The 19,702-nt window shown below is 54.6% G+C and overlaps 1 protein-coding gene across 1 annotated transcript in view; it reads left to right on the plus strand.

Moving 5' to 3' along the window:
• Positions 1–19,702, plus strand: part of ENG (endoglin) — a 33,361-nt gene that overhangs the window by 5,527 nt on the left and 8,132 nt on the right. The window contains 2 exon segments of the mRNA XM_075560748.1: positions 5,207–5,358; positions 15,863–16,003. Of these exon segments, the coding sequence (XP_075416863.1) occupies positions 5,207–5,358; positions 15,863–16,003 (293 nt within the window).

A 19,702-nucleotide genomic window follows, 5' to 3' on the forward strand; every position in this document is an offset into this window, starting at 1 on the left:
TCTTGTGTGTAGCAGGGGCTGAGGCAATAAGAAGATTACACCTGTTAGCATTGACTCGGTGCCTGCCGGATGCCAGAGGGCCGCTCTAGCGGATTGAACCCCTCAGAGGCAAACCGTCCGAGGCACTGGCCGGGGATGGAATTTGCCTGCGTCAGCACAGCTCTTTGAGTCACAGGCCTAACTCCTGCACCATACTGCCCCAGCAGGGATGATGGGAGTCTCCCTGTGGCCTTCCCATCCCAGGTAACCAGCCCCTTCCCTGCCCCTATAGCACAAGCCCTAGGGCCAGCCCCTATCCTCAGGAGCCCCATCAATGCGCTGCCCTCTCTCCCTGCCTCTAGTTCCAGGCAGACCCTCAGAATGTCACATCTTCCATTGTCCTGTCCACCTCTCTTCCCATCACCAAGTCTCCATGGGGAAACTGGTCCAGACTGATGGAGGGTCTGAACAGGAGCGAGTTAAAGATGGGCCTTACTGATGGACTCCACGCCTGCCTGCTGTATCCTGGGGGCTGGTTCTCTGCATTCTCGCAGCGAATGACAACTCACCTGTGCACATGCAGTCCCCGAGGGCCATCCAGCACCAGAGCCCCTGCCAGGGAAGGGAGGGGTTCTGATGGGAGGATTTCCAGAACAAGGTTCTGAAGGATGAAGAGAAGTTGGATGGTGGTCAGATCAAGGAAGGCCATTCATCTGGGTCCAAGCATGGCAGGGAGAGAGGTGTAAGGGGGGGGGGGGGCGGGAAATGCCCTATTGTCTTCCCATTGACAGCATTTGCCAGTTCCTGAATAATCCCCACAGGTCGGTGGATGTGTTGTCGACACTTCCCGACTCTCACCAAGTAGATGACGAAGAATGTATTAATGTATTAATATCGCCAACCCCTCATGTTTTAGATAGCACCGAGGGAAGGGGACGCTGGGGCTGCGGAATCATGCCGGACCCCAAAGCCTGCCCCTTCCCACACCAGTCCGGGCCGTGGGGTGTGGACTTGACCCTGTAGGCAGTAGGGAACCATGGGAGAGGCCTGAGCAGAGGAGTGTGAGGGCTCCCGGCGGGGGCAGGCCCAGGTGGGGCTTTGGGGCTGGAAGCTGGGAGATCTGGAAGGCTCCTACTGGATCCGGAAAGAGGCAAGGGTTGGGGAGTAACAGAAGGAGGGGCAGCTTTTGGGGAGAAAAGGTCCTCGTCAGAAAGCATCTCCCTCCCCCCACCCCCCGTATGAAATAATACAGCACCACTTGTTGGGTGCTGGGTGCTTTGCAGGGGTGACTGCACCCAACTGACACACAGCCTGTGAAGTGGGTGCTAGGTTCCTCAGGGAACCCCTGGGTTCAGATCCCAGTGGGACCCGGTAGCTGATCCCCGTAAGCCAAAGCTCCCAACATTCCTTGCATGTCTTTGTGTGTCAAACGGGTATGTAAGGGTAGGAGCCCCCCAGAGGGCAGCTGAGAGGCTAGGACATGTTCACTCCTGTAGAGCTCCCAGTGAACATGATGGAAACATTTGCCACGATCTTCCTGTCTTGCAAATGGGGAAACTGAGGCTGGGTAGCCCATTGGGACCGACTTTCCAGGGTCAGAGCCGGGCTGTGATGTGAGCAGGCTGCCTGGCTTTAGAGCTGCTTTTCTTGATCATGACCTTGTGTGATTAGTCTCCCTCCCCCCACCCCCACCCCAAGATGCTAGGGGTGGACATTTGGAAAGCCCCAGAGGCAACTTTGAGTTCATGGGGGGGTCCATGGGAGGGAAGAAGGATGATGGGTCAGTGGTGGGAGCTGGCTTGGAGCCCCCTCTGACCCTGACCTGGGAGGCCCTGTCTTTTCCCTTGGTGCCGGGGTGTGGATAGGGGGGGGGTGCTGGGGGGATTGTTTTCAGCTCTGTCTGGGCCCCACCTCCGGCTAGGCTCCGGGACGGCCAGCCCGGGGCGTCACACTCCCTCCTGTCTCCCCATTCTAGTCTGCAGGGTGGAGGCAGCCAAGATTCGAAAAGGCCCCAAAATAAATGGACCTCTTATCTGATCTCCCAGCCAGGCCTGTTATCTGATCATTACATAATGGCCAGGCCTATGGCCTCTCCCTCTGACGACATGGAGGAGGTGGCCCCAGGCTGCCCCGGCAATCCGGGAGGAACTGGGGTTCCTGGAAGTCTGGGGAGGGGGGCTGGGGAAAGCCCAAGGGAAGAGAGAGACCCAGGGCTAATCTGCAGGCCAGCCTTGGGTCTCTGGGGGGGAGCGGATGTAAGGCAGTGAGCGTGAGCATGGCTGCGGGGTCACCCCAAAGGCCATTTGTGCATGGCTGGACCAGGTGACAGTCCAGGAGTCTGTGTTCTCTGATAGAAGAGACCAGAGGGCCTGGCGGGGAGAAACCAGGTGGCAAGGGAGGCAGCCTCCTCCTGAAGTTTACTCGCATGAGAAAGATGGGCTCTTCTCACCTGCACTCTGCCCCTTCCCACCCACCACGTATCACACCTGAGTCTTGCCCCTTCCCACCCACCACGTATCACACCTGAGTCTTGCCCCTTCCCACCCACCACGTATCACACCTGAGTCTTGCCCCTTCCCACCCACCACGTATCACACCTGAGTCTTGCCCCTTCCCACCCACCACGTATCACACCTGAGTCTTCCGTCCTGACAGGGTTCTGGGTTTCACGACCGTCACCATAATTTCAGTCGCTGTTGAGTTGGTGTCGGTTCATGCGGCCCCTGACCGTGTGCGTCAGAGTAGAGCTGTACCTTGAGGGCTTTCATTGGCTGGTTTGCCAGGCCTTTCTTCTGAGGGCCTCTTGGGGGATTCCGAGATGTCCATCCTTTCGGTTAGTAGCTGGACATGTTCCCTGTTTACAGCCCCCAAGAACTCGATCATACCACATTCCAGGGGCTTCAGAAAGTTCCCAGGGAAATCGCGCAGTCTTTTCATGTCATTCTTCCACAAGCTGTTTGAAGCTCTCTTGGTAAGGAGTCCTGGTGGCCTAGTGGTTATGTGTTGGCCTGCCAGCTTCAAGGTCAGCAGTTCGAAACCACCATTGCTTCTTGGGAGAAGAAGAGGCTTTCTACTCCCGTAAACAGTTTCAGCTTGGAAAGCCACTGGAGCAGTTCTTGGAGGGTCACAGAGAGTCGGCGTGGACTCACGGCTGGGGCTTGGGTTTTGTTTGATCAGATAATCATTGGCTTAAGAACTGCCATGCACCCTGTCTGGTGGAGTCCTCCCAGTACATTGTGAGGTGAGTTTTACTCTCATTTTTACAAATGAAGAAATCGAGGCCCAAAGGGGTGGCATTTTTCACCTAGGCCTCATAACGAGTAAATGTTGAGCCTGACATTCAAACTCAGGCTGGCCTGGCCCCTGGAGAATTTGCTTGGGAGAAGAAAAGAAAAGAAAGAAAGAAAACTTGCCGAGGTAAAAAATATATACAGTACATATGTAATAAACACTTTCTCTTTCGGCCGCTCTATTGTGGATGCCCACTGTAGTGACCTGAATTGTGCTCCCCAGGCTGTGCCGCCATCACCACGATGTATTTCAAAAGCTTCCCCCATCCCACTTCTAACCGCGGTGCTGCGTTGCCCGGGCACGCTCAGGACAGAGCCAGGAAGGGGGCTTATAGAGGGCCAGGGCCTTCCTGGATCTTATCTGCCCTCGAGATGGGGCTGGTGAGGGCCCATCTTCTGTCCTTCCCTGGAGCCTGAACCCCACAAGGGGTGGACAAGTGGGGAGAAGGCAGCTCAGGCTAAAGAAAGTCTAGGGTTAGGAAGAAACCTCCCCGCCCCTCCTCTAAATTGGCGTCAGCCACAGACGCATGTGAGGCTGGTCACTCGCTCCGCACCCATCTTTGATCTCCAAGAAAACAGGAAGGGAGCCCGACATGATGGAGACAGACTTCCAAACAGTCTCCCCTTCCCTGTCCTCCTTCCCTCCTCTGGAGGCCCCCCTCACTCCCCCGGCACATTCCTGAGGACGAGGTGTAGGGCCTCATTTCCTCTTCCTCTTCTGCTGGGTCGGGGTGAAATTCCAATGCCTTCTCTCAGGATGTGCGGGTGGGCTTTTACGGCTGGCCGCCTGTGTCAGCTTCCCTTCTGAAGTGAGCTGGCCTTTTGGCTCACCCTGTCCCTGGGGCCTCACAGCCCTCTTCCAATGACAGGGCCACTCTTCCCTGAATCCAGGAGGCACAAGACGGGAAGCTTCACTTCCACATCTCAGCTCCACCTCCCGTTGGAGGGAACCAGACTGGGAAGCTTGGCTTTGCATGTGGGCCCCGCCACATCAGCAAGGCTGCCGGATGTAATGAAAAGATGCCCATTCAATTCGAATTTCACATAAGCAATGCACACACACACACACACACACACACACACACATACATTTATATAGAGAGATTTTTAGCAGTGAATATTTTCTTAGTATAAGTATGCCCCCAATATTGCACAAGCTATGCCTACAGGAAACAACCATGTATGCTTATCTGGAATCAAACTGAGCTGGCCACTCTTATCTGTCACACTATCATGGTCAGGATCATCGTAAGTAGTAATGTGACATTGGGCATGAAACGTTTTCTCTTTGAGCCTCGGTTTCTGCATCTGGTGGATGGACACACCACTTGTGTGTGACTTAGAGCAGTCAGGCTACGACGCATGGCACTGACGCCTGTCTCTTTTGGGGGAGGGGTGGGGCGTGGACACCTTGGCACCGGTAGGACGGCCGCAGCCCGCGATTTGCCGGTGCCATTTCTCTGTGTTCATGCAAAGAAGGTGTCAACGTGTGGAGTTTCTAGACCCCAAAGGCCGGATCTGTAAAGTCACGGCTGACACAGGCAAGACTCATAAAAACAACAAGAGCACAAAGATAGCTGACATGTCAGGAGCCACTTCAGACTGAGGTGTCGGGACGGAACCCCGAACCCCGTCTGGGTGGTGGCTGGGGCACTTCTGTTACAGGTGCGACCCGGTCAGGGGGACTCGGCAGGACCTCCCTCCTAGAACTTTCCCAGGGGGTCTCCTCATGGAGGACGCGCAGACTCCCATGTCTTTCTTCTGTGGCATCCTGCTGGTGGATTGCAACTGCTGACGTGTCTCTTGGCAGCCACGCCCTTAACCACTGTATCCCCGGGCTCCTTCGTGGGGGGCTGCCCGGATTAGACCTGTGAGATGCGGTCATTGTCCCCGTCACGCTCCGGCTGGTCCTCTCACCGGCTCTGCTTTCCCAACAGGTCTGGCAGAACGCATCCACTGTGACCTACAGCCTGTGGGCCCCGAGAGAGGAGAGGTGACATACACCACAAGCCAGGTCACCGAGGGCTGTGTGGCCCACGTCCCCAACACTACCCTGGAAGTCCATGTCCTCTTCCTGGAGTTCCCAAGGGTGAGTGTCCCCTGGACAGGTCAGGTGGGAGCCCAGGACCATCTCAAGGCCACTGGAATGAAGAGGGTCTTCCCAGTGCTGCCCCTGGGAGCAGTGGGCATCTCAAAGGACCGAAGGAGATGTGACATTTTTGGGGGGGTAGGGCCTGGGATGGGGACAATATTCTGGATGCCAGAGTGGGTGGGAGGGGCTGAACTTGGCTTGCTGTGCAGTGGAGCAAAAGAGCCAGGTGGATGGCAGAGGGCGTCAGGTGATCCCCTGCTGGCAGGTGAGCTGCTGCTTGCGCACTCCTGATAATGGAGCATCTGCTGCCCCCCCAGGAGACCTGGCCCCTCTACAGGGCAGCTGAGATTCAGGGAGAGGACTCCCATCAAGGGAGTCCACCCCTTCCTCCCTGGATGGCCCCCAGGGAACACGCCCAGCCTCAGGGACTGCAATGGCAGCCGGCAAGACCTTCTCCCCTGTGCAGTCCCCCTTGAGGCCCAATATCCACTCGTCTGCACTGCCTCATAATAACCCATCGATTGAGCTCACACTATGGGCTAGGGACTGTACCTGCCTTACGCTGTGCCGGGAATCACGTGACGCCTCCCAAGGGCCACTTGGCAGTGTCTATCATCATTGTGAAGGAGGGAAACTGAGGCTGGCCAAGACAGGCCATAATGATAACCAGATCCCTGAGAACCCCAGAGCCAGGCTGTCCCCCGGCCCCACAGAGAATCTCAGAGTTCACGTGGGATCTGGCTGGCCCAGGCTGGAGGCCGCACAGCTCAGCGTGGCGTTGGCTCAGGGTAGCTTTGAGGTCAGCCTGTCTTCAAAACTGTTAAACTGCCCTACGTTTGTGCGGTGATAAGAAGGTGCCCAGACCACCAATATCGGGGGGCCTTGCTCCCCACCGCCCTGCCGACTCGGAGGACTGTAGACCTTGATAACCTCAAACTGCAGATAGCGCCAAACACATGCTCAGTGGTTTCCACGGGCATCTTCCTTTCTTTCACATTTGGTAATGCTGTGAAATACACAGTTCCCCTCAGGAAGTTCACTGTCTCTTTCTGATGCTCTGGTCCCTCTGCCTCCTTTGTTGGGGCTGGGACCACCCACCCTCATTTTTCAACAGCTGGCCCAAGCACACAGAGAGGCGTGGCACCTACCCCGGGACAGGTGTGCAGGCAGCCAGGATCCAGGGTACAAATGCACCTGGGGTTGGGGTGGGGGCAGCTGGCGGGGCACTCCGGCTTCTCTGGGTCTGGGGTTAGAACTAGAGCAAGCAACACCTGCAAGGACAGCAGGGACCCAGCCGTTATTATGGGAAGAGAAGGGGGCTGCGTGGAAGAGCCTAGGACACGGTCTACACAGAGGTAGGGGCAGGGGCCTCCGCAGGGTTGGCAGGAGCTTGTAGCTCCCTAGGGCTGGAACGATGGGAGAGCCCCACTCCTCCATTTACTGAGCGGGATCTTTATCCTGGACCACTGGCAATGGGCTTTAGGCAGAGGCATAGCTGGGTGCCGTTAACAACATTTTTTCCTTTTGTTGTTATTGCAAATACGAGCACACACCGAGAGTGCGCACTGACGCAGCAGTGCCCACATCCAAGTCCGTGACAGGGAAGGCATTCGAGCCGTGCAGATGCTCCTGCCTCCGTTGCTGACCGGGTCCTCCGCCGTCAGCACCGACTGACTCCTTGCCTCCAAGGTTTCCGAGCTTGCCTCCCACGTTGTGGCTGTCTATGCTTTGAACAAACACAATGCTCAGCGAAGACGTTGTCTACTAACCAAGCTAAACTACTGTCAGACATAAGAAGCCCTGACTGACATAGCAGTTACTCGTTGGGCTGCTACCTAGAGTGAAGGCCAGCAATTCGAAACCACCCTCTGCTCCATGGGAGAAAGATGGGGCTTTCTGTGCCCGCCCGCCCACCCGGGGAGAGTTAACATTCTAGGAATCTCACAGAGGGAGTTCTACCCTGTCTCCCAGGCTGGCTATGTGCCAGCATTGACTCAGTGGCAGCAAGTGGTTTGTTTCTTATTGTTTGATGTAAGGGGCCTGGCAGTGCGGTAGTTACAGGCTGGGCTGCTAACCACAAGGTTTAAGGTTTGAAGCCACCCGCTTCTCAGAGGAAGAAGAGGCTCTCTAATGCCCTAATGAGTTACAGACGCAGAAACCCACAGGCCCAGTTCTGCTCTGTCCTGCAGGGTTGCCGAGTCAGAACAGACTCTAGCAATGAGTGTGGTTTTGGTCTGTTACTGCTGGACCAAACCAAGGCTTTAGGGGGTGTTTTCGGTTTAAAGGATTATCTCAGGGGAGCAGTTGCAGGGCCTCCTCTGGCCCATATGGCTTCAGAAAGTCAGATCCCATCAGCATGTAGAATTCTCCTATTGGAGGTTGGCACATTTTTTTGGTTTTTTTACATCACCGTCACATTTTTTACACATTTTTTACATCACCGTCCCTCACTCCACGACCACTGAATCTGTGTCACCCTCTGCCTTTCTGGATAGCTCAGTCCACGGACCAGAGCATCCAACTTCCGATCCAAGGAGCCAGCCTTCAAGATCCAGGACTGCTAAGGACATTTGTTTGAGGAGGGGGTGGAGAGAGTTGTAGAGTCCCATGCCCACCTGTCACCGGGGTGCCCACATAACAGCTGCTCCTCCCGCTCTCGGAAAGACACATTTTTTGTCTAAGAATCCCGGGGTCTTCAAGTCTTCCCTATCACCTGGCACAGGCTAAGGTGCTGGTTGGACCGATGAGATTACGAATCAATGAACACGGGCACTGCTGCCGGGCCAAGACCAGAAACTCCGGAACCAAAGATCCAGATTTGGGCTCCTCCGTGGACATCGCCAGGAGGAGCCACTCCACTGAGCCCCAGATTCTATGCTGGGAAAATGGTGTGAGAATAGTGTCTATCTCCTGGGCTTGCCCCGAGACTGTGGTGGGATAGTGCAGCCCACCCTGGGAGCCCAGGCCGCACACGAGAGCAGTCTCTGGGCTCCGGGTCCCCGTGGACTGACGAATTCCATCCTCAGAGATAATCACCAGTGTATAGATGCACAGGGGTGATGCATTTGGCTGCTACCCACAAGGTCAACAGTTCAAAACCACCAGGTGCTCCATGGGAGAAAGACGGGAATTTCTACTCCTGTCAAGAGTTGCCGTTTCAGAAACTCACAGGGGCGGCTCCATCCTGTCCTGTAGGGTCGCCCACCATGAGTCAGAATCGACTCAATGGCAGTGAGTTTGATTTGGCTCAGGCAGATGGGGCAGGGGCCATTTTCAGAGGGGCCAACCAAAACCCACCCCAGGGTGGTCACTGCCTGATGCAAGGTGTGGGATTGTGCAAGACAGAGCCAGTTCCCCCGCCCCCCACCAGGTTATTCTCCCAGCCTACTGAACAAAAGGGTTGAGCCTGTGATCTCCCTTGTCCCGACTGCTGTGACCACTGAAGCCCCCAGATTTCTCTGAGAGACACCTTCCTCCCCAGGCAGTCACCCCAATCAGCCCTTACCAGGTTCCTGCTCCCTGCCCAGCCAGCCTGGTTTGGACAGGCCAGTGTGAGGGCTGAAGCGGTAATAGGACAGCCACTCCTGGCTCCCTGCAGCAGAGGCACCCAAGCAAGCACTGGGTGTGCGGGGAGCACTGGGTGTGCAGGAAGAGGCTCTCAGTGCTCAATAGCAGGCAGAGGGGGGAAGGGCTTTCCAGGAAGGGCCACTGAGAGGGAAAGCAGGGCTGGCAATGGGGGAAAGATGTGGGGGTGGCGTGGGGCTGGCTCAACTCCCGCCCTATGGCCGCCTTCTGCCAACCCTGGCAGCAGAGAAACCGCTTTCCCGCTCATCCCAGTGACCTCAAATCCTCCGATTTCCTGTGGGTGGTGGCAGAGGGGCTGTGGCAGCCAAGTCTTGGGCAAAAGATTCAGAGTCCTGTGTGTGTGTTGGGGAGGTTTGCAGACAGAGGAGGGGGCCGCCGGACAGGGGCTCTATCTCGATGGGTCCCCGAAGGGCAGGCAGGAGCCTGGATTCCGGGAGGGGGCCCAGGGTCACATCCTGACCCACAGAGACAGGAAACCGGCAGGGTGTCTCAGAGATTCCTGTCAAGCCAGGGCTCTGATCCTTGCCCCCTCCTCCCCCTCCCCCAGTAAACCTCAGCAGGTCAGCTTCGCAGAGCTGGGGCAACCACTGATTCAGCCTGCTCTGAGGGAAATTGGGGGGAGCCGCCAACACCCCACCCACGCCTAGACAGACAGAGGCGGCCAGTCTGGACAGAGGGGCTGTGGACAACAGTGTGACATGGCAAAGGGCTCCTCTCTGCCCCTCTGGCACTGCACCCCTGCCCCGGCCACGAGGAACCCCAGCACTAGGGACGGTGCCCACCAGGATGCCATGACCAGATGTGCTCCTGTCCAAGTCAGCTCTGCCCCACGCTCTTGGCGACCTCCTCCCCATCTCCGGAGCCTGGGCCCCCTCGGGAAGACTGGGCGAGGAGAGAGTGGGAGGGAGTGAAAACCAACTTAGACCTCATTGCCATCAAGTTGATTCAAGCTCCCAGCGGCTCTCAGTGGGGCTTTCTGAGGCTGTAAGTCTTCATGGGAGCAGGCAGTCTCGACCCTGGGAGCAGCTGGTGGGTTGAACTGCCCGTCTTGCGGTGAGTGGTTTGGTAGCCTAGTGCTACCGAAAACTCACCGTCTCTGCCATCGAGTAGAATCCAACCTGCAGGACAGGGTAGAGCTGCCCTCGTGGGCTTCTAAGACTAAAACTCTCTGCAGGAGTAGAAAACCTCATCTTTGTTCCACAGAGCAGCTGGTGACCGTGAGGGGAGCAGCCCGATGCCTATAACCCGTTACTCCACTGGGGCTCCGCCCAGGAAGCCCAAAACCCAACCCCAAACTCAGCCCCAACCCACAGCGACCTACAGGACAGAGGGGACTGCTCTGGGGGGTTTCCTAGGCTGTCAATATTTAAGGGAGTAGAAAGTCTCCTTTTTCTCCTGAATTAAAGATGAAGTCGGGCCCAATGACCAAACTGTACAAAGCAAACAGCCTGGAAATTTATAGAACAGTGAAAGTAGCCTATCCCCCGCCCCAGGCAATTCTGTCCTTCAGTGGAAATTGCTGTGTTTTACCGACACAGCCACCTGCTTCTCTGGGCACTGGGCAGCCTGTTTCTGGGAAGCATCTTACTGAATGTCCACCACTTGGCCCCGGGGAGGGTGCCCAGTGAGCACAGCAATAGGAATGATTTCACATTTTCCTCCCACACTAAAGATTCTGTTGCCACACCGGGCCGCTCTCTGTGTCTCTCTCCTAACCTCTCAGCACCTTCCTACAGAGCCAAAGCCCTTTGCAAACTTCCAAGTCCTGGCAGGCATGGTTCCCATGCGGGGACGTGAACCCACGCCTCCGTGATGAAAGCCCCAATCCTAGCACACCAGCCCTCCTTGGGAGGACCACGAACGCGGCTTTCAACTCCTGTTAGGGGTTCCAGCCCGGACGTCTCCAGGGCGGTTCTGCTTGGCACTGTCGCAGGGAGTCCGAATCGATTCCCGGCGGTGAGTTTGGGGGACAGGGACGGAATACCAAGTCAGCAAAATAAGCACGGGTTTGCCGGTGCTTTCTTACCAATCTATTTTTTTCCCTTTTCTTACTTATCTTTAGTGAACCGTTTCATACTTTTTCTTTTTAAAACTACAGATTAAAACATCAGCCCCAGTCAGTCTGTGCCTACTTTGCTTATTGGGTAACCCTCCCCTGTCCCCCCCCACCCCATAGTTTCCAGATCAGGAGGCTAAGGCACAAAGAGGGGAGGAGACTGCCCAGGGTCACAAGGGCAGTCTGGTTTGGACCCCTTGCCCTGCCGTCCTGCCTGTGTGCAGCATCTGAGGCTGCTGGGATGGACAGAGGGAAGACTGGCTCCACTCGGGCCGGCTCCGGTCTGGCCCTGGGAGGGTGGGGGCTGCTTGCCGCCCCGAGACTAGGCCCTAGAAGAATTGCTGGAAGCGACTTTCTATAAGTGGCTCCTAGCACTCGGGCCCTCCACACCGAAATCCCCCTTCCTCCCGCTACCCGCTTGGCCAACAATGGCATTTGTGGAACACGGGCACAAAAATAGAAACTTGGGCTCCCCCTGCTCCCCCCCCCCCGCCCACCTACCTGGGAAGGAGACCAGGACGGGGCCAAGCTCAGGGCAAGGGGCTGGCTGGCTGGCTGGCCTGCCTGGCATGCCCACCTCCACTAGGTACCTTCAATTCCCAGGATCCCATTCGCAAGACTGGAAGCTTTGGGATGGGGGGCAATGAAGCCCCCTTTGCCTTTGGGGCGCAGGCCTAGCAGTAAGAAGGAAACTGTGTGCGTGTGAGTGACTATGTTGGTGAGTCAGGACCACGGGGATGGAAAGTTTGCTGTGGAAACCCAGAGGATTGTTTTTCTGAGAACTGGCTGCCCTTCGGCCAGCCCCCAGAGCTCCAAGGGCCCAGTGCTCCAGCCTCCCTGAGTGTCTGAGCTGCTAACTTGGCCAGTAAAGGCTCCTTTCTGGATTTTAGCCCTCCGCCCGTACCCCCACTCCCATCTCTCTTGGTTGGATTTGGTGACATCTGAATGGTGGGTTTGGTTGCAGGCCTCGAGAGAAGAGCCGGGAGCTGTGCGTCCTGACAGATGTCCCGAAGGACTGACCTCCAGTGGGACTGGACGCTGCCCCTGCTCCTGCCTGTTTAAACTTGCTCTGCTAGAGCCCCACCTACCATTGCTTCTAGAGCCTCTCTTCCCCCCATTTCACAGCTGAGGAAATGGGGGTGCAGAGGGATAGGGGCCCTTGCAGAGAAACAGTATAACAGGGTTCATGCCGCCCAGCTCAGAGCCCCGGCTCCCAGCTGCTCTCTGGCCCTTCATGGTGGATGGGCCTCCACCAAGGGCCGGGAGTGCTCCTTGTCTTCGGTGGCCCGGCCACCTCCACCCACCCATAGGGCCCGTCTCTTCGCTGGCCACGGGCCTTGCAGTTCACTCCAGTCCCATCTGGGGACAAACAGTTCAACAGAGACCTCTGGGGAGTGGGGGTGGGGGGAGCGTAGAGAGGACAGGGTCCGTGCGCTATTACTGCATTGAGGTCCGAACTTTACCACTCAGTGGTGTCCTAGACAGGCACCCCATCTCCCTGAGCCTCAATTTCTGCATCTGTAAATAGGAGACAACCCCCCCCCCCCCCGCCGCCTTAACGAGCGAGATCCACGCATGCAACATAGCTCTGCACAGGGCCGCACACCGATGAAGTTGGCACAGGTGAAGTGACTGATTACAACTTCGATTGCTGTTTTCTTAGCAGCTTGATTGAGATCCAATTCACCCAGTTACAGCACATACCGAGTGGTCAGTCGTGGTGAAGCCATGTCGCATTGTGTTTGACTTGCAAAAGCAGCCCTGTCATGTGGCTCAAGCTAATCGTGTCACGGGATGAGGGCAAGGAGGCTGCGCAGGCCCGTTCTCCAGGACCCCGGGCACTCCGGACCCCACTGAGGTGGGGCTCCACTCGCTCTGGTCAATCCTAAGGAGCATTCACCGTCCTAGATCAAAATGTTGGTTCTGATATTTAGGTAATTGTTAAATATTTTACCAAAACATCAGTATTAAATCCAGAAATAATGTAAAAATAAGGCGCCCTGGTGGCATGTGGCCGCTTGATCCAGCCCACTCAGCGGCTCAGTGGGGAAAAGGGCTGGTCATGGTGCAGCTTAAACTCACCAGCAAGGAGTCGATGCCAATCCTTAGCCACGCTAGAGGGCAGGGTGGAGCTGCTCTTGTGAGTTTCTGAGGATGTCATTCGACAGGAGTAGAAAGCAGTGTGTTTCTCCCGAGGAGTGACTGGGGGTTTTGAACTGCTAATCTCGCAGTTAGCAGCCCAACACGTACCCACTCTGCGGCCAGGCCCCCCACCCCTCAAGCATAGGTTTAAGCCTGGGAAGCCGTAGGGGGCAGTTCCGCACCGTCAGAGGTCAGGCAAGTCAAAAACAATTCAAAGGCGGTTCACACCACCACCAGCACTGCGTATGCATAGGATTTCTGAGAACTAATGAAAGTTGCTTCAAAAACCATAATTCACAAGCATATTAGAAAACAATAAAATATGAATTTACACACGGAATTTAAAAGCACATCGTTCTACGCTGTCCCCGTTGAACGTAATTATAAAGACTACTTAAAAATAACCAAGCTGGGTAGTGCATTGACACCTAAAAAAATATATGTGAAACATTGAAAAATGAAATCTTACTTGCTCTTTTTTTTTAATAATAATTTTTTAAAGAACAAAAGCACACACTTCAAACAACGTGTGGTGATGGCGTCTGCACTGAGGAGCGGAAATACTCGTGGGCAGAATTTTCCAGAGACTGGAAGGCAATCTCTGGCTCTGTGACTTCAGTGGGGAAATGGCTAAATGATTTGACGGGAACTCCAAAAATTTTCCACTACTCTCCTCAGCCTGGATTACACGTTGGGCTGCCGGCACGGGATCAGCAGTCGCAGGAAAACGAGGCTTTCTACCCAGCTGAAGAGCTATGGTCTCTGAACCCACAGACCTGCTGGGTAGACCCTGTCCTACAACGTCACTAGGAGTGGGAGTCAGTGCAGTGGCAGGGAGTTTAATTTTTCGGTTTGGGTCTTCATGCTTCAATAGTCCTGTCCTTGGCGCCCTGGTGGGGAATTGGGCTGGTAACTGTAGTGTCAGTGGGTTCAAACTCATCTACCTTCCCAACGGAGAAAGAAGAGACTGCTGTCCCTGGAAATGATAGAGCAGGTCTACTCTGTTCTGTAGGGTCGTTGTGAATCGGGATTGAGCCAATAGCAGTGGGTTTGGTTTGCTAATCACGCTGAAGGTGGTCTTTGTCGGGCCCTAAAGAAGTGGTTTGTTTTTTTTTATCATTTTATTGGGGGCTCGTACAATTCATATCACAATCCATCCATCCATCCATTGTGAAGAAGTGTAAATTTTTGTTGGGAAGCAGGGACAATCTGTGTCTCAGTGAAGTGTTTGCCCTCAGCTGGGTCCTCCCGTGGGTGGCATTCACCTGTTGGCATTCTATTGGTCCAGAAAGACTTTGGGCAAACTTTTGCTCTCTATTTTTTATTCCATTGGCTTCTACTTTTATGAAAGCCATTGGGAAGCATTCTCCCTTTTTCTTTTGTGTGAGATATATTTAGCACCGTGTAGAGAGAAAGACTGGGCTTTCTACTCCCGTAAACAGTTACAGGCTCAGAAGCCCACAGGGGGTCGCTGCGAGTCAGCAGTGACTGAGTGAATGAGGGAATATATATTCCCTGATGGTTTGGTAAAACGTCCCTATTTAGAAACAACCCCCTCATCGATGGAGGCAGGGTCTGTTCCAACTCCACCTGCCTGGCCACATAGCCTCCTTCCCTCGGTCTGCCTCTGGGTGTCTTCTCTTTCAAAAGGACTGGATTAGGACCCGCCCTCCTCCTGCAGGACCTCATATTGACTGAACATCTTCAAAGGTCCTATATTCAAACAAGGTCACAGTCACAGGTACCAACGGTTAGGACTTAAATTTATTTCTTTTCCGTTTTTCTTTTTTTAATTTTTCGAGAGACACAATCCTATCAATAACAGCCACTGGTGACTTATTTTTTTTATAGTGCAGTGGGTACTTCTCAAGACATAAATGATTTTAATTCCACATTCTCCCAAAACATCAAAATTATGGTATCGTGCCAAGAAAAATATGGGTACAATAGTACTTAAAAATAGTAAGGCAAATGGGAATGCTGAACACTGGCAGAGAAATTGTGGACAAACATCTTGGAGTGGCTGGAAGGGGCGTTGTCACAAAGGGGTAGCCTGTCAGGGGTTGACGGGTGATGGAGGAGGGGATGTTCCAGCAGCAGAGCTGCACAGAGACAGAGAAAAGGCCCCGGACACTCTCTCGGTCACGGGGTGCTCACAGGCCCGGTCAGTCTACAGCCAATGCGCCATAAAACTCACCCACCTTGATTGACCGTTGGCTGTTCCAGCTCATCCCCTTTCCATCTCTGCGTTTGTGGAGACGGACCCGTTCGTTCAGCAGATACGTGAGGATGGGGAGACGTCATCTCAGATGCTCTGGGGCACGGGATCAGGAGGGACTGGTCCTTGGGAAAGGGACCTCATGCTTGGTGTAACAGCGGGCCTGCAAAAAAACCAGGGAGAGCTTCCAGGAGATAGACTGACCCCGCAGCCGCAACAGCACATGGTGGCTCAAACAGAAGCGCATGTGTGAGGAGGGCGAGCGAGGGCCTGGGCCGTGGGTCCTTCTGTGGCACGCAGGGCCGTTATGGGTCGGGACCGGCTCCATGACAGCACCTCACAAGGGCTGCCCTGAGAACCAGCGCTGTGGGACTGGGGCATTGAGAGGGACAAGCAGGGCAGGGTTAGTCCCAGGGAGCTGCGAGTGGAGCCGCTAACAAGCTGGGTGGCCCAGCCAGCGTGACCCAGGTGTGTCTGCCTCTCTCCCTCTCTCAACCTAGGAGCTGTCAGACCTGGATTTGACGCTTCAAGCGCCCAAGCAAAACAGCGCCATGACCCGAGAGGTGCTCCTGGTCCTGTGCGTCAGGAAGGCCGTCTTCCTGCGGCTGCAGGCTCCAGGGATCCCCCTCCACCTGGCCTATGTGAGTGTGCCCGTCTCCAACACTGTCCACCTCTGCGGGTCAGGGCCGTCCACCCCGGGGCGTCTGCTACCCCTGGTGACACTGACCGTGTCCTGCAGGCCCGGCCTGTGCAGGAAGAAGCCAAAGGGCAACAGGGCCTAGTGTGACGTTTAGATCAGGAGATGGAAATCGGGTCAATACGCAAAGCTGGCGAAGACCATCCTTTCTGTGTGCGCCCTTTTGCCTAGTGGGAGCAGGGGCCTCGCTGACATTCCAGAAATCCATCTTGGTGCTGTCCTGGAAAAAGTTTTTGAAAATCTGTTGAGAAGACCCAGGTGCTGTCTATCCTGATAGCTGGGAGGTGGGGCAAGGAAACGTTTTAATTTTGTCTTTGATACTTTCCTCCACCTGTAAGGTTTGCTGCTCACCAGCACCGACAGCCTGCAATGGAGAAAAGTCACTAAAAAAATGCTACTACTTAGCCATCAGAGAGGAGGACGCGGGCTGCCGACAGAACACCCCAGATGCCAACAGCAAGAGAAGGCAGCGGACCCCAGACAGGAGGGCACAGGGAGAGCAAAGCCAGGGAGAGACACGGAAGAAAGACTTGGAAAGGAGGAGAGGGACAAACAGACACACGGAGGATGCTTCTCCAAGAGGCCCACAGACCAGGGGAAAAGAGGGGGTCAGGGAGGGAGACACACAGAGCCACAGAGGATGGGGGCAGGGACCCAGACTGCACAAGCCGGCACGGAAATCCCCTGGCAGGGAGGGCGCCGGCCAGTGCAAACACAGGGCCAAGGCGGCGGCGGCGCTGGACCCTCCACGCGCCCTCGAGGCGGGGGTGGGGGCGTGGAGGCGGGGCTCGCCGTCGCCCCACCCCCTTCCCCGGGACCTTGGCGGTGCTGGCCGGAGATCTGCGTCCGGTGGCGCAGCCCTGAATGACGCAGGGAACATGAACTGTGCCCGCCGGCCGGAAGGCCGCAGCAGCTGCTGGCCCTGGCCTCCGCCGCGCCTCCCTCCCTGGGCGAGAATATCCGGGGGCGGGGTGAGCGGTGGGTGCCCGAGCCGCTCACGGGCGCAGGGGCGGTGTGGGCGCAGCGCTGAGCAGCTCCCTGAGCAGGAGGGGCCGGTCTTCTGCAGCCTGACACCACCTAGTAGGCATAGCAGCAGCTCAGCACCAGGCTGTGGACAAAGGTCAGGCCTGTAAATCCTGTGATGTGTGTAGGCACCCCTCTGTTACAAAAGATGATTTTAAAAAAAAATCATCTTATTGGGGGCTCGTTCAATTCTTATCACAATCCATACATCAATTGAATCAGGCATGTTTGTACATAGGTTGCCCTCATTCTCTTCTTGACATTTACTTTCTTTGTCTTTTGGTTGGTTTTTTTTTTTAATCATTTTATTGGGGGCTCATACAACTCATCACAATCCATCCACCCATCGTGTCAAGCACATTTGTGCATTTGTTGCCATCATCATTCTCAAAACAGTTGCTCTCTACTTGAGCCTTTGGTATCAGCTCATTTTCCCCTCCCTCTCCGCTCCCTCTCTCTCATGAACCCTTGATAATTTACAAATTGTTATTACTATTTTGTCATATCTTACACTGTCCAGCATCTCCCTTCACCCACTTTTCTGTTGTCCATCCCCCAGGAGGGGGTTATATGTAGATCCTTGTGATAGGTTCCCCTCTCTACCCCATCTTCCCCTTCCCCTCCTGGTATGGCTGTTCTCACCACTGGTCCTGAAGGGATCATCTGTCCTGGATTCCCTGTGTTTCCAGTTCCTATCTGTACAAGTGCACATCCTCTGGTCTAGCCAGATTTGTAAGGTAGAATTGGGATCATGATAGTGGGGGAGGAGGAAGCATTTAAGAACTAGAGGAAAATTGTATGTTTCATCTATGCTGTACTGCACCCTGACTGGCTTGTCTCCTTCTTGCGACCCTTCTGTAAGGTGATGTCCAGTTGTCTACAGATGGGCTTTGGGGCCCCACTCTGCACTCCCCCTCATTCACAATGATAAGATTTTTTGTTCTTTAATGTCTGATAACTGATCCCTTGGACACCTCGTGATCACATAGGCTGGTGTGCTTCTTCCATGTGGGCTTTGTTGCTTCTGAGCTAGATGGCCGCTTGTTTACCTTCAAGGCTTTAAGACCCCAGATGCTATATCTTTTGATAACCGGGCACCATCAGCTTTCTTCACCACATTTGCTTACTTACCCATTTGTCTTCAGCGATCATGTCCGGGAAGGTGAGCATCATGGAATGCCAGGTTATTAGAACAAAGTTTTCTTGCATTGAGGGAGTACTTGAGTAGAGGCCCAATGTCCATCTGTTACCTTAATACTAACCCTATAAATATCTGCACATAGATTTATTTCCCCATTGTCATATGTAAATATATTTACATATGTACATGCCTGTATTTAGACTGTATTTATACTTTGCCTCCTAGCTCTTTCCTCTATTTCCTTTTACCAAAAGATGATCTTGACACAGCCCAGTTCCAAGTCGCCGCCCAGCCTTACCCACAGCGGGGACTGTGTTCCTCCCGTACCCCCTAAGTGAACATCACTTGATTCCATTTTGCATCCCAAACTGGGGAGAAAGACAAGGTGTTCTACTTCCGTGAAGCTTACGGTCTTGGAAACTCACTGGGACATGTCCACGTCCACCATGTCCTTTGAGGCCACTGTGAGTTGGCATCGATCCATGGCAGTGGGCTGGGTTGGGTTTTGGGTTTGGTACCAGTTAGGGATATAGCCTCCTGGGGGGCACTAGAATAAACCAGTGGGGCTACAGAAGCAGATCCCTACACTTGATCCTGGATTCTGAGCTAGCGTGGAGGAGCCTGAGTGGTGCCCTGGCTACCCAGTGGGCTGCAAAGTATAGGGGCAGCAGTTGGAAACCCCCAAGAGTTTGACACCACCAGCCACTCTGCGGGAGACAGGCGGGGCTTTCAACTCCTGTGAAGAAGCTTACACTCCTGGAAACTCGTGGGCCAGTTCTACTCTGGACTATAGGGTCGCTATGAATCGGCATCGGCTGCATGACAGGTTTTTTTGTGTGTTGTTTTTATGGGGTATGGTACAAACCTTTTTAATTGTCAGGAAGTGCGGAGTAATTTTTTTCCCCCTGAAATGGAGGAGCTGGGCCAAATAAGTTTGGGAAGCTATGTTCCCCCCTACTTGCTAAATATCTGCAGAGGAGGTGGGGCATTCTATCCTAGGGGGCCATTCCTTGGTGGCCTGCATGTCCCAGCTCACTGCCATCTAGTTGATGCCGACTCACAGCGACCCCATCTCAGCCAGGCAGTCCACACCTAGCCTGAAGCTCGCCCTGTTGCTGCCCTTGGCTTTGGAGATGGGACCCAGAGGGACCAGACCTTGAGCTTGGCCCCAACCGTTTCCTCTGAGCCCTCCAACCTCTCCCAACTGCCTCTTCCAGGACCCCTTCTCTGTTTCCTCCCCCCAACCCACTGGGTTTCATAGAGCTAGTGGGCAGTAGGGGGGGCCGCGGGGCTGGAGCTTCCAGGTCCCCATCCTTGCCCATACAAGAGAGCCTCTCTTGCTCCTTCGTTTCCTAAGTACTATTCGCCTCTGTTGTCTTGTTTTGAATGACTTGGCATACACCGTCATTTATCTTTTTTCATATTTATTTCATTTATTCATAAATGCATCGAGAATTCTTTATATGTACAATGTATGTT

The sequence above is a fragment of the Tenrec ecaudatus genome, chromosome 10, assembly GCF_050624435.1.
Source record: "Tenrec ecaudatus isolate mTenEca1 chromosome 10, mTenEca1.hap1, whole genome shotgun sequence".
NCBI lineage: Eukaryota > Metazoa > Chordata > Mammalia > Afrosoricida > Tenrecidae > Tenrec > Tenrec ecaudatus.